General features: G+C 52.4%; 1 protein-coding gene and 1 long non-coding RNA gene across 6 annotated transcripts in view; one reads left to right on the forward strand and one right to left on the reverse strand.

Annotated features, from left to right (window-relative positions):
• Positions 1-2,729, forward strand: part of LOC145721234 (uncharacterized) — a 13,480-nt gene extending 10,751 nt beyond the window's left edge. The window contains exon 2 of the long non-coding RNA XR_014144795.1: positions 1,962-2,729. This is a non-coding gene — a long non-coding RNA (uncharacterized LOC145721234). The remainder of the gene's footprint in view (positions 1-1,961) is intronic.
• Positions 2,730-3,092: 363 nt separating this feature from the next.
• KIAA0319L (KIAA0319 like) overlaps positions 3,093-16,836 on the reverse strand; it is an 89,958-nt gene continuing 76,214 nt past the window's right edge. For 4 of the 5 annotated variants that reach the window (XM_081818063.1, XM_081818064.1, XM_081818062.1 and 1 more), the window contains exons 17-21: positions 13,370-13,512; positions 12,458-12,580; positions 11,809-11,899; positions 9,663-9,754; positions 3,093-4,276 (exon numbers count right to left, since the gene is read on the reverse strand). In XM_081818063.1, the coding sequence (XP_081674189.1) occupies positions 4,089-4,276; positions 9,663-9,754; positions 11,809-11,899; positions 12,458-12,580; positions 13,370-13,512 (637 nt within the window). In that variant the 3' untranslated portion in view covers positions 3,093-4,088. Of the gene's footprint in view, positions 4,277-4,668; positions 4,999-9,662; positions 9,755-11,808; positions 11,900-12,457; positions 12,581-13,369; positions 13,513-16,836 lie in introns of those variants that run through there. The other variant, XM_081818066.1, reaches the window with a different exon arrangement.

The raw sequence follows: 16,836 nt of genomic DNA on the forward strand, positions 1-16,836 counted from the left end.
CATCCTCCCTGTTCATGGGCTGCCTGGTGTGATTCCTGCCCCCCCCCCCCCCACCTGCCCTTCTCTGCACCACTGGCTACCTTCTTCAGTGTGGCCCCTTCTCTACCTTTAGTTGTGGAGTTTGTTCTGCTAGGCTTTGTATTGTTTTCTGGATTATTTATGTTGATACGAGTGTTTTGCATCTGTGGGAGGAGGTGAGCTTAGGGTCCTCCTATTCCGCCATCTTCCCAGTCGACCTATTTCTGCCGGTATTTCACAGAGTTTTCTTTCCCCTTGCTTTCCATTGAGTAGCAATGGAAAATTTTCTTCTACCTGTTTAAAGTAGTAATACATTCCAATTTTATTTTTATTGATTTTACTCAATACTGATCATACTTGTTTACCCCTTTGGTTTAATACCATCTAAATCTTCCTAGTAAGACTGTTATACTCTCATGTTCCTTTGGTCTTCCCAACCCTACCATGTTGATATTCTTTGGAATTTTGTTTTTGGATTATTGATATACTTCATTTTGTATTCCATTGGCCCTAGCTGTTTCAGATTACAAACTTTGCCAAAGTATTTTATTTGCTCACTTTTACTTCCTATAGCTCTTCTCATGTTTAAATTTATTTTTCATATTTGACTGCTTCTTCCAAGAATATTTTTTAAATGGATCTTTTGTGAAAAAAATTCTGAAGCTTTGTATTCCTGAGGTTTTTTTTGTTTTGTTTTGTTTTAAGTAAACTCTGCCCCCATTGTGGGGCTTGAACTCACAATCCCAAGATTGAGTCACATGCTCCACCAACTGAGCCAGCCAGGCACCCTGAGAATATTTTTTATTACATTCTCATACATATATGAGTTTGTCTTGATAGGAATTTTGAGTTCACAGGTCCTTTCCTTAGCATTTTGGAAATGCGATTCTTTGTCTCTCACCTAAGGATACTGTTAAGAAACCTGATGTCAGTGGTTCTTTTCTGTTTGTAATTGATCTACCATTTCTCTCTGGGAGCTTTAAGAATTTTTGCTTTTCTTAGATGGTCTTAAATGTCTGTCACTATAGTGTTTCTGTTTGTATGTTTTCCCTACATTTTCATCCATGAGTTCTTTCATCTTTAATTCTGGTCAGTTTCTCATTTCTTCAGATATTTCCTCTTCCACTTTTCCCCTTTTCTTCTAGGACTCCCGGTTGCTCAGATGTTGGCACTACTCCTCTGCCCCTGCACTGCTGTGTGTCTCTCTCTTTCCTTTCCTGCTTCCTATTGGTACAGACCCTTAGGATGATACACCAGCTAACTGTTTTGATCTGTATCTGTCCCTCTAACCAAGTCACTATATTTTTCGTACTGGGTACTTCCAGTGTGGTTCTTGTTCCTGTTTCATATGGCTAATATTTCCCTGTACATTTATTTTTGCTTATTTTTAGTTCCTTGCTAGTGTGTGTTTAGTTTGCTGTCTTTGGGGGCTGAGGATTGTACTCCTCAGGCAGCATCTGGTTACTTTGGCCTGTGAGCTCATCATGTTCCTTCTGAGCACCAGCTCCTGTTTGGTGACATTTACTGATGAAAGGCCAGGGCCAGGCTCTATTCTGTCCCAGTGAGCTTAAAAAGGGGAAGGTAATGACCTCCAGATACCTCATAGTCACTGTTGACTACTCCCACCAGTAGGTGTTCAAAGATTTACCTTCAGATCTTTAGGAAGAAGCAGCAACTTCCTAGTTGTCAACTACAGCCCTGGGGCTTCGGAGAAGGAAGGGTTTTTTTAATCCCAAGAGCAACCTAGCCCATCCCTTTTCTTTTTAAGATTTTATTTATTTGTCAGAGATCTAGAGAAGGGAGCACAAGCAGGGAGAGCGGCAGGCTCCCCCCCTGAGCAAGGAGCCCGATGCGGGACCCCTGGGATCCTGACCCCAGCCCAAGGCAGATGCTTAACTGACTGAGCCTCCCAGGCATCACAAGCCTATCCCTTTTCATCCCAGCAGAGCTTTTGGGCTGCCCTGATGGTGTCCCACCTACACCAGTGATGTGGCTGATGGTCCCGTGTACAGCAAAGGTAGACATCTCACTGATGCCCTGCCTCCCAGTTTATGCTGACCTTCAGTCTCCTAGGGGTTCTTACAGGATTTGGGAGGGATTTCTTGTAGGTTTTCGTGGTGGTTCCTCAGATTTATGCCATCTCCTAAGGTGTATTGTTTTTCTAAGTCCTGGTCACTGCCCCTCTACCACTCCTGTGTAGCCTGATCTGCGCAGTGGAGGAGACGCATACCCGTGGCCTGGGGCAGTTTAAGCTTCGGCTTGTCTGATGGCCTCCGACTCCTTTAGGATGGGACAGCTGCTGCCCCTGCTGCTGCACTAAATCCGTGCTTCTAGACCAGTGGTTCTCCCAAGTGTGCCCCCTGGACCAACAGCCCAGTGTCTCCTGGGAACCTGTTAGAAAGGCACATTCTCCTGTTCCACCCCAGACCTACTCAGTCAGAACTTCTGCAGTTGGAGGCCCACAGTCTGTCAGGCCTCCCAGGGGATTTTGATCCAGACCAAACACAGGCTCTGCAGGGCCTGAGTTCTAATTCTGTCATTTACTGTATGTGGACTGGGTTACTTCTGGCTCTGCTTCAGTTTCTGAATCTGGAAGGACAGAGCCAGTACCGCCCACCCCCAGTGGGTTTTTGTACACGGGGCCTTGGGTACAGTATAAACGCCACTGTCCCCTCCCCCCCTTTCCTGGGAGTCCCAAGACTGGACACCAGCGCCCCCCCCCCCCCCAGGCTATGCAAGCTGCTCCATGAACACCGCAGTGTTCAGGGGCACGAGGCCGCCGGGGAAGCACGGGGGCCGGGAAAACTCAAGTCCAGACCCCGAGCATTAGGACACTTTGAATCCCCTGCTTGGCCAAGGGGGTGGGGGAATCAATCATGTTTGTGTTAACAAAAGGTGCAGAGAAGAGGACAGAAACCCCGCGGGAAGCAGCTGGCCGGCAGGGGACAGGGGGCCAGGAGCCAGCGGCCGAGGCCGGATCCCAGCACCGCCGGCCACGCGCCCCGGAAACCGTCACATCCCCGGGACGCGCAGGCGGCGGGACACGAGGTACAGGTCAGCGACGCAGGCGCCCGTACAATTAAATAGCGTGTTTAATCATCTCACAACCGACAGTAGTGCAGTAGTGTAAACTAAGTTTCTTTCCAGAAAGTCACTCCCCAAAGCTCCCATTCCTCAACACTCAGAGAACATGGCTGAGGAACCAGTGACGGGGCCACAGGGATTCAGGAAGTCTGTTCCAAGGAGCTAAAGGTCTGTCCAGGTCAAGGTTGCCTTGCAAGTAGCCGAGAGCCCTACGAGGAGTTGACGCGCGCACAGTCTGACACACGCATGCAGGGGACACACGGAGAGGACGGAGGCGGATACAGGAGCCGCAGTGGGGTGCTCGCACGCATGCGCTCATGCCGTCACGTTCCAGTCAGCGTGTGCCTGTCTCCTGCGGGCGCCGGGCGTGGGGGCCCCTGAAGCGGCCGGTCAGGGCACGACGGGAGACGTCCGTGGCCGGCCCAGCGGTGACACGACAGCCCAGCAGCCAGAGGGGCCCCCCTCCATTGCTGAAACAGCCAGTCCTGCCGTAATCTGCAAAAGGGTGCACTCTGTCCCAAAGGAGGGAACGAAGAACATGGCCGCAGGCAGGCTCTCGGAGCAGGAGGCTGGTAGTGCTTGGTTCTGCAGCCAGGTGTCGGGCACAGCCGGGCCTCGCTGTGCAGGCGCCCTGGGAGCCACAACGCTGCCGACAGGGAGCTGGAGAGGAGGCTGGGAGCTGCCTGGATGGCCCTTGGAGCAGGGGAGGAGTTTGCGGGGAAGGAGGCCCTGAGGTGAGGACGTGGGGCAGGGGGGCTACCAGAAGGGTTTAAAGAGGAAACCTCTTCGTTCACAGCTTCATTCAGGGTTCCTGGAGAATGTCTCTGGATTCAAGTACCAGCAGCTCTGGTGGAGGGTATGGGGGTGGAGTGACCAGCAGACGCTGGGAGAACAGCTGCCCACACACGGGGAGCTCGGAGAAGCTCCTGGCAATGCTCTGGACCCTGGCACTGCCCACCCCTACCCTGAGGACGCAGACCAGGTGGCTACAAGATCTCCTCCCGTGGGCTCCTGGCCTTGAGTGGGGTCTGCCCGTTGGGCACAGAGCCATTCTGACCGTGCAGGAGTTTGCCCTTCTCTCGGTCTGGCCACGTGAAGATGGCGTCATCGCTGTCCAGCTCCGACTCGGAGCGCATCAGGCTGCTGCTCAGCATTGGGCCCTTCTGTTTGCTGCCTGCAAGAGACAGAATCCAGGGTCAGGAGCACACCCCTTCCGCAGCTTGAGCCAGGCGCTGCACCCTTCTCCCAGCCTGAAGAGAAGCAGAGGGACCGGGAAAGTCCCCGCCCCCTCTCCAGGCTGCGAGGGGCTCCCGGAGCCCTTCTCCCGGTCCTGCTTAGCTGGAACAGTTCCTTCAGGGAAGTCACACACACAGCAGACGGGACCAACAGATCTGGGGCCCAGTGTGGATTCTTGCTCTCCAGTATCCGTTAGCTTTGCTTAGTGCCACCCAACAACGTTCTCCTCTCGTTGAAATGTGGAATGTTCTATCATCTCCCCTCATGAACAGGATGGAATTCCCACAGGAGGCAGGGAAGCACAGCAAACAAGAGGTCAGCTCTAGAGGATGAACTTGGCACCGTGTCCTGGCTCGGCGTGGATGGCAGAGGGCCTGCCCGAGTTCCCCAGACTGAGTGAGGACGCAGCCTCACGCCCCAGAGAGGCCTCACGGCGTGGATCCTGGAGGCGGAGAGCAGGCCCATGGCTCCGAGAGGTCGCTCCTACTGAGAGCGCCTGACTGGAGTACCAGGGACTCCCAGAGACCGTCCCAAGCCGTCAGCTCATCAGAGCACACAAACAAGGACCCATAAGAAGCGCCTGAGGTCAGAAAAGATGCCTGAAGTTCCGCAAGCCATTGGCATCACCTTCACTCCATATCATCCCGAAGGCTGCAGAGGCTGCACGGGAAAAAGCCGAAGGCAGGCTGAGCCGGCAGGACGAGGAGCGGCAGGCGCCCACGGCGAGGACCTAGCGTGGCAGTGCTCCGGGCCCCGCACCACCCACCCGGGAGCTAGCCTACCTCCTTTCTTAAAAAGGTGACCAGACAGGTGAGGTGTGTTTGAACCCCCATATCCAACAATCACTCTCCCTTCCCCCTGGTCCCACCCAGATCCCCCGAAACACCGAAGGAGTGTTTCTCAGGATTCTCGGCCGTTCTGCCCCTTCCTGACCAGAATGACGTAAGGCTGACGCCAGTATCCTGAACTCCTCCAGTGTGGTGGAGGACAGTGGCCAACATAAGAGCCAAGCCCAGGGGAGGCTCAAGGTCCCCCAAACCCCGGCTCTGCCCCTGTAGCTGAAATACCCCTTCCCCGCTGCCCTGTGGGGGCATATGCCCCTCAGAGTGCCCACATGCAGCTTCCCTCTCTCAGAGCCCGGCCCGAGCCCTTCTTCCTCCACGGCTGCAGAGGACAGGAGCCGGAGCGGGGGACATGTGCCGGGCTCCACAGCAGACAGCACTCACCCGGGGCCTTCCCACACAAACTCCTGCTCTGCCTGGAGAACGGAGCGATTTCACCCACTAAACAGGACAAGCTGGGCGCAGACAAGAGCATCTGCAGCAGCCCTCCTCAGAACAGCCAAAAATGGAAAGAATTCAATTGCCCGACGACCGTATACCCGCCAAAAACATTCACCCAGTGGAGATTACACAGCAGGGAATGGACAGACTCGTGCCCTACCTAACAACACACAGGAATGTCCTAAATGTAATGGTGAGTGGAAGGGGCCAAACACAGTGACTCCATTTATATAAACTACTCCAAGGTGGTAGAAGGAAGTCGGCAGGGGGAAGGCAGTGACTGGAAAGAAAGGGAGTGGATTATATGGGCATGTTCACTTGTCGAAAACCCAGCAAGCTGTCCTTAAATGATCTTCCGTACACATTAGACTGAACCACAAAAAACTGCCATTTTTAAAGGTCAGAAAAGTCAAATATCCGTAATTTCATATGGTTCAATCTAGTATGCTTCAAGAGAAAGCTTTGAAAAATCAAGAGCAAAACAAACCCCAAAACCACAGTTGCTGAACGTAAACCAGGTCTCCTGAGGGTGGGCATCCCTCAGGCCTGGCCTTACGGCCTCGCGCGCTCCAGCTCCACAGGCAGCCCTGGTCCAAGCTCAGCCTGGCTCCCAGCAAACAGGGCCGGTGCGGGCTCACCTCCACATGCGTGACCTTTCTCGGCAACACGGCCCCCTAAATCCTCGCTTCGGGCTGAATTTCTCCAGTTCCAGGCCTTATGCCAACAGGCTCGAATCCCATTCTCCCGTCCTGCCAGTGGCTCTTCTCTGGGTTGCACCCACTCGTGGGCTGAGTCCAGAACAAGAGCGGGGGCTTCAGCCTGGTCAGGCGCACAAGACCAAACGCAAAGGGACTCTCACTGCTCCCTCAGCTACACACTGCCCACACAGAAGGGCCTCCTGGCTGTCCTCTAGTCTCACCTTGGTGACCCAGATGCAACTGGCCACCGTGGGACTCTCCTTGCCACAACCCCCCCTTTCACTGGACGTCTGCCTCCTTCCCATTTTGCCTCTTCAGCCCAGCACCTTCTGGTGCTGTCCCCCAGCCTTTCCCTCCACTCTGCCGTTGCCGAAAGAACTCCCTGTATCCCCCACTCTCTCCTCTCTCTCCTTTCCCACTTGCTGTCTCCTCCTCAGGAGCCTCACCTCTGTCTTCTGCATCTCTGCCTGAAGCCTCACCCTCCAGCCCTGCCCTGCTTCTCCATAACTCCCTGCTCCCCTTCTAAAGGACTTCTCAGTAGTTAGGGCCCCGTTTCCTCACCACCTGCTTACTGCCTAGACAACCTACACTTTCACTTCAGCCTCCAGTCCCCATCCTACTCCAGCCCTTTAGGTGACCAGAAACTTCTCCAGTGTCCTCATCATGGAAACTTTTTATCTCTTCCTTCTGCAGCAGCAGACACTGCTGACCACTCCCTAGTGGTGCCCCTCCTCCCTGACTGGTGGCCCTCCTGGGCTCTTCAGCTCTGGACTCTTCTTTTGCCCCTCAACATCCTCCCCAGAAGGGATGTGACCCACTTTTGTGTTGACCCTCACCAGCATCTAGAAGATTCCTACATTGATGCTTGGCACTTCAACTGTTCTGCTGAGTTCACCTGAATTCATCTTCTCTTACCCAAGCTGTCACTGCACTGCTGCCTTAATTCTGTCTACAGAATCGCTCTCTGTCCCTCAGGTCGGAAGTCAGCCCTGACCTTTCCTGTCCCTACATCCCGTTGACCCCATGCTAGTTGAGCCATCGTCACCTCCCTCTGGGACCACTGCAAAAATCTCCTTGCTGGCCTCCACTCGACTGATTTTCCTAAGCCAGCACTTTCAACATGACACTTCTCGTCACCATCAGAATTCTTAACTCCTTTCGCTGATTTTCAGAACTTTCCACACTTTGATCCTCGTCAGTCTTCCAGCCTCATTTCCTCAACCCCATTTACAAGGGTCCTAAACCAATACTCTTCTCCAGCACGTCCCCTCCGTACCACCCAGTCCACACGTGCTCAGAGCAGCAGCTCAGGGATCAGCCTGCACGTCTCCTTTTCTCCCGCACCCCTTGGCCAACACGCTATGAACGGCAGCAAGTCTTCCCCGCAAAGGTACCTGGAATCTGTGTCTCTCCTCATCTCATTACTGCTCCACCATGAGGACATCCCATCGAATCCTCTTTCACCCGCTCTTGCCCCTCCAGTTCCCTCACATAGCAGTCAGGGTTTTTTTAAATGTAAGTCAAACAGACCACTCACCTCCTAAAAAAGCTGCCTGTGGCTCCCCACTGCGCTCAGGAGGAGCCCACAGCCAGGTCCCTGCTCAAGTGTGCAGCCTCGTGCCACTGGCCCCGGGCTCACCATGTCCAGCAGGTCACCTTCTACTTCCTCAGATGCCCTCCGCTCCTTCCGGCAGCTGGGCCTTTACCGACTCTGCTCATTTGCCTGGACTGCTCTTTCCCGGACTCCTGTGGCTAACGCCTACTTGTCCCTTGAGTCTCAGTTCAAGTGTTACTCTATGAAGACCGTTCATTATCACATTCTGTGTATTTGTGAGTTTGTGTGTTTCGTGTCTGTCTGATAGAAGCTGCGCAGGAGCAGAGTCCGATGGTCTGGCTCCCCGTAATGTAACCGGTGTCCGCCACAGGCTCTGGCACAATGGTCTCCATCCATGTGCACTGATGAGTAAGATACAGTCCCTGCCCTCAACGACTCCACTGACTGGTAAGGGGACACACACATAACTAGTACAACACAGGGAGAGAAATGCCAAAACAGACACGTGGCAGAGAGATTAGCATGACATGAGCAGGTTAAGGGAGGGATGAGAAAGAGCTTTCTGGACAGAAATAAGAACCGGCAGAATTCGCTGAGGAAGAGAGAAGTCAACAAGGAGGAAGATCTCAGAAAAGCAAACAGATGAAAGCTCACCCCGGGCCATGTCGGCCAGACCCAAAGTCAGTCACGGAAGGATTTCAAGGGCTGGGAAACCTTTGGGAGACGTGAAAACAACCTTAGCTGCTATGTGGAGGGTGGACTGTGCACGTTTTTACCCCCAGGCCCCATTCCCAATCTGTCCACGTGGGAGGCTTCCGCTGCCCCTCTCGGCTTCGACGAGCCCCACACCGCCAGGCGCCGCCCCACGGCCTTCTCTAACCTAGCTGCCTGGGTGTGCAGCCCAGACCGCCTTGGAGCTTTTGTTTTCTTCTGATGTGTCCTTGCTCGCCTGCAGCCTGAAATGCTCTCGGAACGCTCTGTGTTCCCCTCCTGCCCCTTCTAATACAAAGCTTTAAGTATGAGCACCGTTTAATACTTTGTATAAGAACAGTTCTGCTTGCCAGGTGTTCAGGAGTAGCTCTCCCTAGAGTCCCACAAATGGTCGATGCCTGCCATGGCCTCATGACGTGTGGAAAGCTCACCGATGACGACACCCGGCCAAGGAAGGGCGCCCCTGCCTGCCCCTTCACCGAAGCCATCTCAGAGCTGGCGCAGTTGGCCATTCTCTGGTGGGAGGCAGCTGACAGATAGGCCCCGTGCGCCGGAGCCAGCAGACAAGCTGCCCTCCTGCCTGCTGCAGGCCATCAGCAGGGCCTGCGGATCTGCCACATGCCAGCAAGCCGGGAGAGCAAGGCCGGCTGAAGAGGGGGTCAGCTAGCGCACACTGGCTTCGATCTCCTTCCCGCCTCACCTTGTTGTCTGCCCAGAAAGGACAGACTGGTTAGGCCTAAGAGACCCAGGTCCCTGAGCCGGACTCCCGGGGGCAGCCTGAAAAGCTGAAAGCCAGGAGGGAACCCTGACGCAGATGAGCAGGCCAACGAGAGCGAGAGGTCGAGTCCCTCTGCAAAGTGAAGCAATACTGAGAGGTGGGCCCCGGCTCAGAGCTCAGCCAGCACGCGGCTTTTGCCAGGGTAGGGCAAGGTCAGCCCTCGGCCTTCATCAAGCAGTAGACAAAATGCTTTTCCAGAACAAACAGCTGTTAGTGACCCCAGGGGACTAGTGACAGCAGCCCTTCCCAGGGAGAGTGCACAAATCTGGAGGCCCCACCCCAACTCCAAGGGCCACTACCTGCTCGGGAGGTTGGCTTCAGTTCCAGACTCTCTTGATCCGTGGCATCCAGGATCTTGTACTTGCTTTTCCTCTTGGGTTTTCCTTTCTGCCTGAAAAACACAATCCCCACCACTGCTCAAGAAAGGGTTTCGGATGGGGCGCCTGGGTGGCTCAGTTGGTTAAGCGACTGCCTTCGGCTCAGGTCATGATCCTGGAGTCCTGGGATTGAGTCCCACATCGGGCTCCCGGCTCATCAGGGAGCCTGCTTCTCCCTCTGACCCTCTCCCCTCTCATGCTGTTTCTCACTCACTCTCTCTCTCTCAAATAAAATCTTAAAAAAAAAAAAGAAGTGGTTTCTGAGTGAGACTAGGTAGCTCAACACCGGGTGACAGCCAGACTGCAGAGAGGGCCCTGTCCTGATGGGAGCTGCCTAACAGAAGGATTGTTTTTTTCTATGCTTCCCAGCCAAGGGAAGGTGGCAACTGTGATTGGTTCTTCAAATACTCCTCACCAATTCTGGGAAAATAAGGGAACTGTGACGATCTGACCACGGAGTCACCACTCCACAGTGGCAAGGAAGCAGAGATTGGTTAAAAACATAAATGTAACGGAGTGCAAGCTCATCCCGCTCACCACACGACAGGCCAGGGAGTCGAGGGGAAAGATGCTTGGGGCAAGGAAAGCAACTTGATGTAGAAAACCAGCAAGACAGGAGATGGTGGACTCCTGTCCCATAGAACCATCTTCCCCAGCATGAGATCTGAGCTTCTTTTATGTAAGGAAGGGGGGAAGTGGGAGGAGGTTGGAGTCAAAAAGTGACTGATATCTGCAGACATCCACAAAGGCTGTGTAGTCTTTGTCCTTGGTCAGTTGATCTCTGTAGGAATCTGGCCATGCTGTTCCTGTGAATCTTAAAACACAGCAGAGGCATTTCTATATGTACTTCCTTATCCCCTTGAGGTAGGTAGGTTTCAGGTTTAAAAAGCAGTTTTTTGGGGCGCCTGGGTGGCTCAGTCGTTAAGCGTCTGCCTTCGGCTCGGGTCATGGTCCCAGGGTCCTGGGATCAAGTCCCACATCGGGCTCCCTGCTCGGCAGGAAGCCTGCTTCTCCCTCTCCCACTCCCCTGCTTGTGTCCCTGCTCTCTCTGTCAAATAAATAAATAAAATCTTTAAAAAAAAAAAAAAAGCAGTTTTTTGTAAATCTCAGCTGTAAGTAAAGTTCCGTCGATGATTAGCATGTGTATGTGCAGGGCTCAGCAGAAGTTTCTAAGCTGTAGGTCACAGCAGCAAGGGAAGGGAAGCAACGTGAAGTCAGACACACTCCGTTTCTCCCTATTACAGTAATTCAAGAGAACAAAAAACTGATGCTTCAGGGGCGGAGGGCGGAGGAAAGCATTAAACCAACAAGCTATTAATGGTGGGAATTTTTTAAAATTGTTTTCACTTTCTACGTTTTATGTGAGGTTAAACTGCAGGTTAAATCTCAGCTCTGCTACTTATTAACTGTGTGTCCATGGACAGGTGAGGCCATTTTCCTGAGCCTACACTTCCTTAGCTGTGAGATGAGAAAAAGTAGTTATATGCATTTAAAAAAAGATATTACCTACAAAATATCATCCTGGTGCTCAGCACACAGTAATGAAGAAATCATTATTAATAATGAAAAACATATAATAAACATTCCCATTAAATATCGTTAAGACTAGATAGGAAGACTACACCCAAAAAAAATCCAAACGCTTAATCATGACTAACCAAAGTCTACAAATGCGTGAAAACATGTAGACATGTGAATCTCAACTACAAAGGAGGGCAGAATTGAGAACTCACGTGTTGAGTGGTGAGGCAGGTGTGGAGTAGTAACACACCCCCTGGAGGGGTGACCCAGGCCCACCGCCCAGGCCCTCCGGCTCCCACCCCGGCCACGGCCACGCTTCCCAGGTTGCGCATCAGTGCGGTGACGGCCACATGGCTGAGGGAGTGCACTCCTGCCCTCAGGAGTGGGAGAGGGTGACGAAAGCCTTTCTGCGCCTGCCTTGGGCCGTGACGGGAAGCGAGGAACCCCAAGACTCAGCGCCTTCCATGTGGAAGGTGCCAGATACCTCCCTAATGAATAAATACACGTCCAGAAGCTCTAATGAATTTCCGAGGAGAATCCATCTTACCTCTTACAACAACAGATCACCGTCCAGGACAGGATTCCCAGGGCGACAACAATGACAAAGGAGGCAATGATAACATACAACACGCTCCACTCTGCCAAGAGACACAAAATGGGGAGGGCTGTGAAGACAGAGGCCAGGAGGGCGGGCTGGGCTGGCCCCGGCCTTGGCAAGTGGCTTGGCTCTGCGGACAAGGCGGCCCCCACGGCGGCCCAGGGCAGGGGAGACCTTGCAGTTGTGGACAGCTGAAGCTGTCCACCTCCTGCACTGTCCCTGCTGAGCCCCTGGGGCAGTGGGACAGGCTGTAGAGCTTTCCCAGGGGCCCGGGGGGCCCAGAAACCTGACGGCTCCCACTGGGCTGCCGCACAGAGGCACTCCAAAGAGGCAGGAGGCCTTGCAGCTGATCTGACTTAGGCTGCAGTTTGCACTCTGTTGGACCTAAGCCTGGTTCTTCGTCCGAGCCCACTGCAGAACTCCGCTCTAACGCTGAGCTGCCTGGAGGAAGGGAGGAGAAGTCCTCTGCAAACAGAAAATACACAGAGTTCTTCTCCTCGCTTGCTCATCTGCCTCGGAAACACCACCACCCACCTGCTCAACTCAGAACCACGTTCAGCGCCAAAGCCACTGGCACAGCGCCAAGCAGAAGCCTCACCGCAGTTGCTGTCTCCATCCCTCAGCTGCACCTTGATGAAGTTCTCCATCCAGAAAGGGTCGCAGATACAGCGTTTGGTGAATGAATCACAGTGGCCATGGTCAGAACAGTTCAACTGGCACGCTGCAAGCAGGGGGAAAGGGGACAGGTCGGCAGGAGTCAGGGCCGGCCCGGCGGCTGCCGGCACACAAGAGGACGGAGGGCGCCCCCCGCCCCCCCACCAGCGGTGATGGTCACGGGCAGATCGGCTGGCAGCAGTCAGCAAGGCTACTGACACAGTCCGGCTGTTCTGCTTGCAGCTGCTCCCTGTGGGCAGTTCCTAATCTTTCAGGGCCCTTCTGTGCATTACGTAAATGCCAAGATACACAGTATTACGAAGGAAAGCAATGATATTGCCCATGTTTTTGAAATATTTAAGAATATACAGTTTTAGGATAATCATACATGTGTGTCTTTATGAAAACCTTAAGTGACCAGATCTATTAGCGGGTCTAACAACTGCCATAATTTTGAAGTGGTGATGAGTAAAAATGACATTTCGTCACGTAGTATGTTATGAAATTACCAGTGATTTCTACTGCCTAAAAGTCACAGGTTCTGTTACTACTGGAGTTTTTGCCTACCTTCCTAATAGAGGGAAATAATGAATTTCAGTTAGAGGTGGGTGAAAAGGAAGATGTCATTTTCTTCCCATTCAAACTCCTAGCCCCTCTGAACGCTACCTCGCGGGCCCACGGACCCCAGGTGAAGAACCTCTGGGCTGAGCCAGGAGCTTTCAGGACACTGGGCAGCGGAGCAAAGTGATTATCTCCGTGCTCCTCGAGAACAGGAGATGAAGCTTGAGGACAGCGGGGCTGTGGGGAGCTGTGGGCACTGGGTAGGCTCTTCTTTCCACTGCCCAGAATTACTCACTGACAGTACTGATTTCCAGGGCTCTGAATATCAGAAAGTCTGCTTTTTGCTTCCGCAGCTCACTCTTGAGCATCGCTGCCACCTCATGGCCTTTGAAGATCTGGTGGGGAGGCTCGTTTTGGACAAAAAATACCATCTTGGTGCTGCAGAGACACGAGACAGTGTGAATGGGCGGAAGTTGTCCACAGCAGCGGCAGCTACGTTCAGTACAGAGCACCTGCCGGTGTGCCCGGCGCTGTGCCAAGTACCAGAAGCCTTCTCTCCCCACAAGCCAGGGAGAAAGCTGCTCTCAGTGTCCTCTCCATTTCACAGAGGACAGCATGGGCTCAGAAGGGTTAAGTAACTTGCCCAGGGTCACACAGTTAATTATGGCAGAGCCAAATCCCAGCCCTGAGATGTCTGACTACAAAACCTACGCATTCAGAAAGGTCCTAAGCTGTCCCAGCTCACAAGAGTACCCATTCCAAACCAGCAACTGGAGGTCAGGAAAATGGGGATTTGGCTACACTACATCTCTGCTGTCAGCCTTTTACCAGCTAAGACTGTGGTGTGGTGCTGCTGGGTTTGTGTCCAGGTGACCTGTAAGACAAACCACAACGCTCTGAAAAATGTCTACCGTCAGACAGCATCAAAGCATTATCCATGGGGGCGCCTGGGGGGCTCAGTCAGTTAAGCATCTGCCTTCGGCTCAGGTCATGATCCCAGGGTCCTGGGATTGAGCCCCGCATCGGGCTCTCTGCTCAGCGGGGAGTCTGTTTCTCTCTCTCCCTCTGCTCGTGCTCTCTCTCTCTCAAATAAATAAAATCTTTAAAAAAAAGCATAATCCATGGATCAAAACAGCCAAATGATCATTACTACAACAGCAACAAGAAAGACCCTACACAGTGGTGTGGTTGGTGTAAGATTATGCTCCCCCATGTCCAGAATCTGTTTGCTTTTCTGTCAGTTTCTGTCCAAGGCAGACCATGTTTGACCTCACATTTATGTGGGCACAAAGCCTGTTCTCTATGTCTTGGCCTTCATTGCAGGGAACCCACTTGACTCCACATTACTCTCACAGCCAAACCTTTGCAATCAGTGGGTCACACTGGGTTGTCGGTGTGTCCAAGATAGTGATCCCCTTGGCACGCAGGGTGGCTACTGGGACCAGGAGGCCCTGGATCAGTTCCTTCCAGTCAAGCAGCCTCATCGATCTATCCCAAAGTGTCATACACATAGCATCGCTTCCTATGTGTGGCAGGACATAAAAGGTTGGGAAGCACTGTCATAAAAGACTTTCTACAAGTTTGCTGCACGGTGACACAAACAATGGGGTATTATAAATTCCAGAATCAAGAAACAAATCTTTGCCATAAAAGATCTGTGGTCCATTTCTCATGATTCTCTCCCAGTTACCAAATCCATGCTGATAGTTGCAACTTCTCTCGATACCAGTAACCCTCAAATCTTCACCTCTTCTCCCCTTGTCTCTCCTGAATGACCACATGTACACCTACAAAAGCTTGCTAGAATATCCACCCCATACCTCTCCTAGGCACCTCCAATCCAACAGGTCTCAAACCTGTAATAACCACCAACTGAGCACTCTCTATGTGGTAGGGACTATATAAACATTCTCTTATTTAATTCTCAGTAACAATCCTATAAAAGGGGACTAGCATTTCTACAAGTGGCAGGCCTGGTCCAGAGAGGGGCAGTACCTTACTCATCGTCCCAGACCTAACACTAATGGGTTTGGCTGGTGTCAGCCCTGTGCTCTTTCCCATTGTCCTATACTCCCTCCACGCCTATCCTCCTGAATTTCTCAACTAGGCCAGTCAGTCCAAGTGAGGAACCCAGAGCCACTGTGATGCTTTTCTCTTGCTCCTGCATCCTCTTCCAGATGCAGTGAGACCAAGTGTGCTAGCAAACCCTTCCGTGACACTTCCAGCCGCATGCCCACCAACGAATTAGCATTGCATCTGCCCCGATCCCCACCAGCTCGGGTCAATCCAAGCAGCCACTCTCTCTGTTCCCACTCCCAGGCAGCCAGCAGAGCTTAAAAAGAAAGTCCTAATCATCATGCTCTGACCCAGTGAGCCCTGACTGCGTGTTAGACTCACATAGGGAGCTTTGATATTTCAGGTGCCCAGACCTCACTCCAGACCAACTGAATCCTAATCTCTGGGGGTGAGGCGCAGGTAACGGCATATTCACAAAAACTCCAGGTGGTTCTATCGTGTAGCTAGAGTCAGGAACCACCACGCTAACCTCATGTCTCTAACCTTGGCTGAGACCTCAATACTGCTCAAAGCCAATACCCTTTTCTGGAGCTGCTGTTCCCAACCTTTACCATTTTCCTCAGGCTGCCCACCTCCTTCCCACCTCCTCAAAGCAGATGGCCTTGCCTCCAGTTTCAAAGACAAAACCCAGCACACTGGTACCAACGCTCTCGAATGTCATCCTGCCTACCTCTAAAATCCATCCATCATAGCACATCTGCCCGCCCTTCCTCCCGTCTCCAGAGAAGTGCTGCTCTGTTCTGCCCGCAGCTGGTGCCCCAGACCTGCCCCCATTTGGAACCCACCTCCCCAGCCTCCACCTTCTACTTTTCCTCAGCACCTTCCCTCAGTCCATCAAAGTGCTCAAGTATTTCCTGTCTTTAAAAGGTGTTCTTTCGATCTCCCATCTTATTTTCAGCACCAGCCTTGTTACATTTACCATCTCTGTATCCTCCAGCCATAACATCAATTTGCCCTCTGTCCCCAACACTGAAGTAAAATGCTCTCTGTAGTTCTAATGATCTCCTAATCACAAAGCCAAAAGCCTGTTTTATGTCCTCACCATACTCTTCCTCTGTGGCATTGCAGTCCTTTGGCAGCCCCAACTGCCGGCAGACCACGCCCACCTGCTTTTCCTCCCACTTCTCTACTATTGGTTCCTAGTTTCCTTTGCTGGCTCTTCTTTCCTTGCCTCCTCCTTAAATACTGGGGCTCCCCGGAGCGCTGGACACTCCCCCAGTGCTGGACACTCCTCTGTCCTCATGGCTTTGATTCCTGTCTGTGTGCAGGGACTCCCTATCTCTGGCTTTTTTTCCTGCCCAAGTTCCAGCCCGTACTTGCCAGTGATGAAATCTCTCTCCATGTCACCCATGAGATACCCTAAATTCAACAGTCAAAACTGAACTCATTATCTTTTCTTTGAAACTGGTTCCTTCTGTATCCCTAACCTCAGTTAATGGCATCTGCCATCTATCCAGGCATCCAAACCTAAAGTCTTATGTTAGAGGCTTCATTCACCTTCATTCCCAAAGGATCGCCACATCCTTCTGATTTTCCTCTCTTTTCATTTCTTCTCTTCTGTCATTCCATTGCCACTACCTTAACTTACGTTTTATTACCTTTTTACTAGACTAGTTCTAGGCTCCTCAGCCTTCCGTCTTTCCCTATTTTGGTTTAGCATCCACACTGCTGGTCTTCCTAAAACAA

This window comes from Leptonychotes weddellii, chromosome 4, assembly GCF_054177405.1.
Source record: "Leptonychotes weddellii isolate Sample4059 chromosome 4, ASM5417740v2, whole genome shotgun sequence".
In the NCBI taxonomy this organism is placed as follows: domain Eukaryota; kingdom Metazoa; phylum Chordata; class Mammalia; order Carnivora; family Phocidae; genus Leptonychotes; species Leptonychotes weddellii.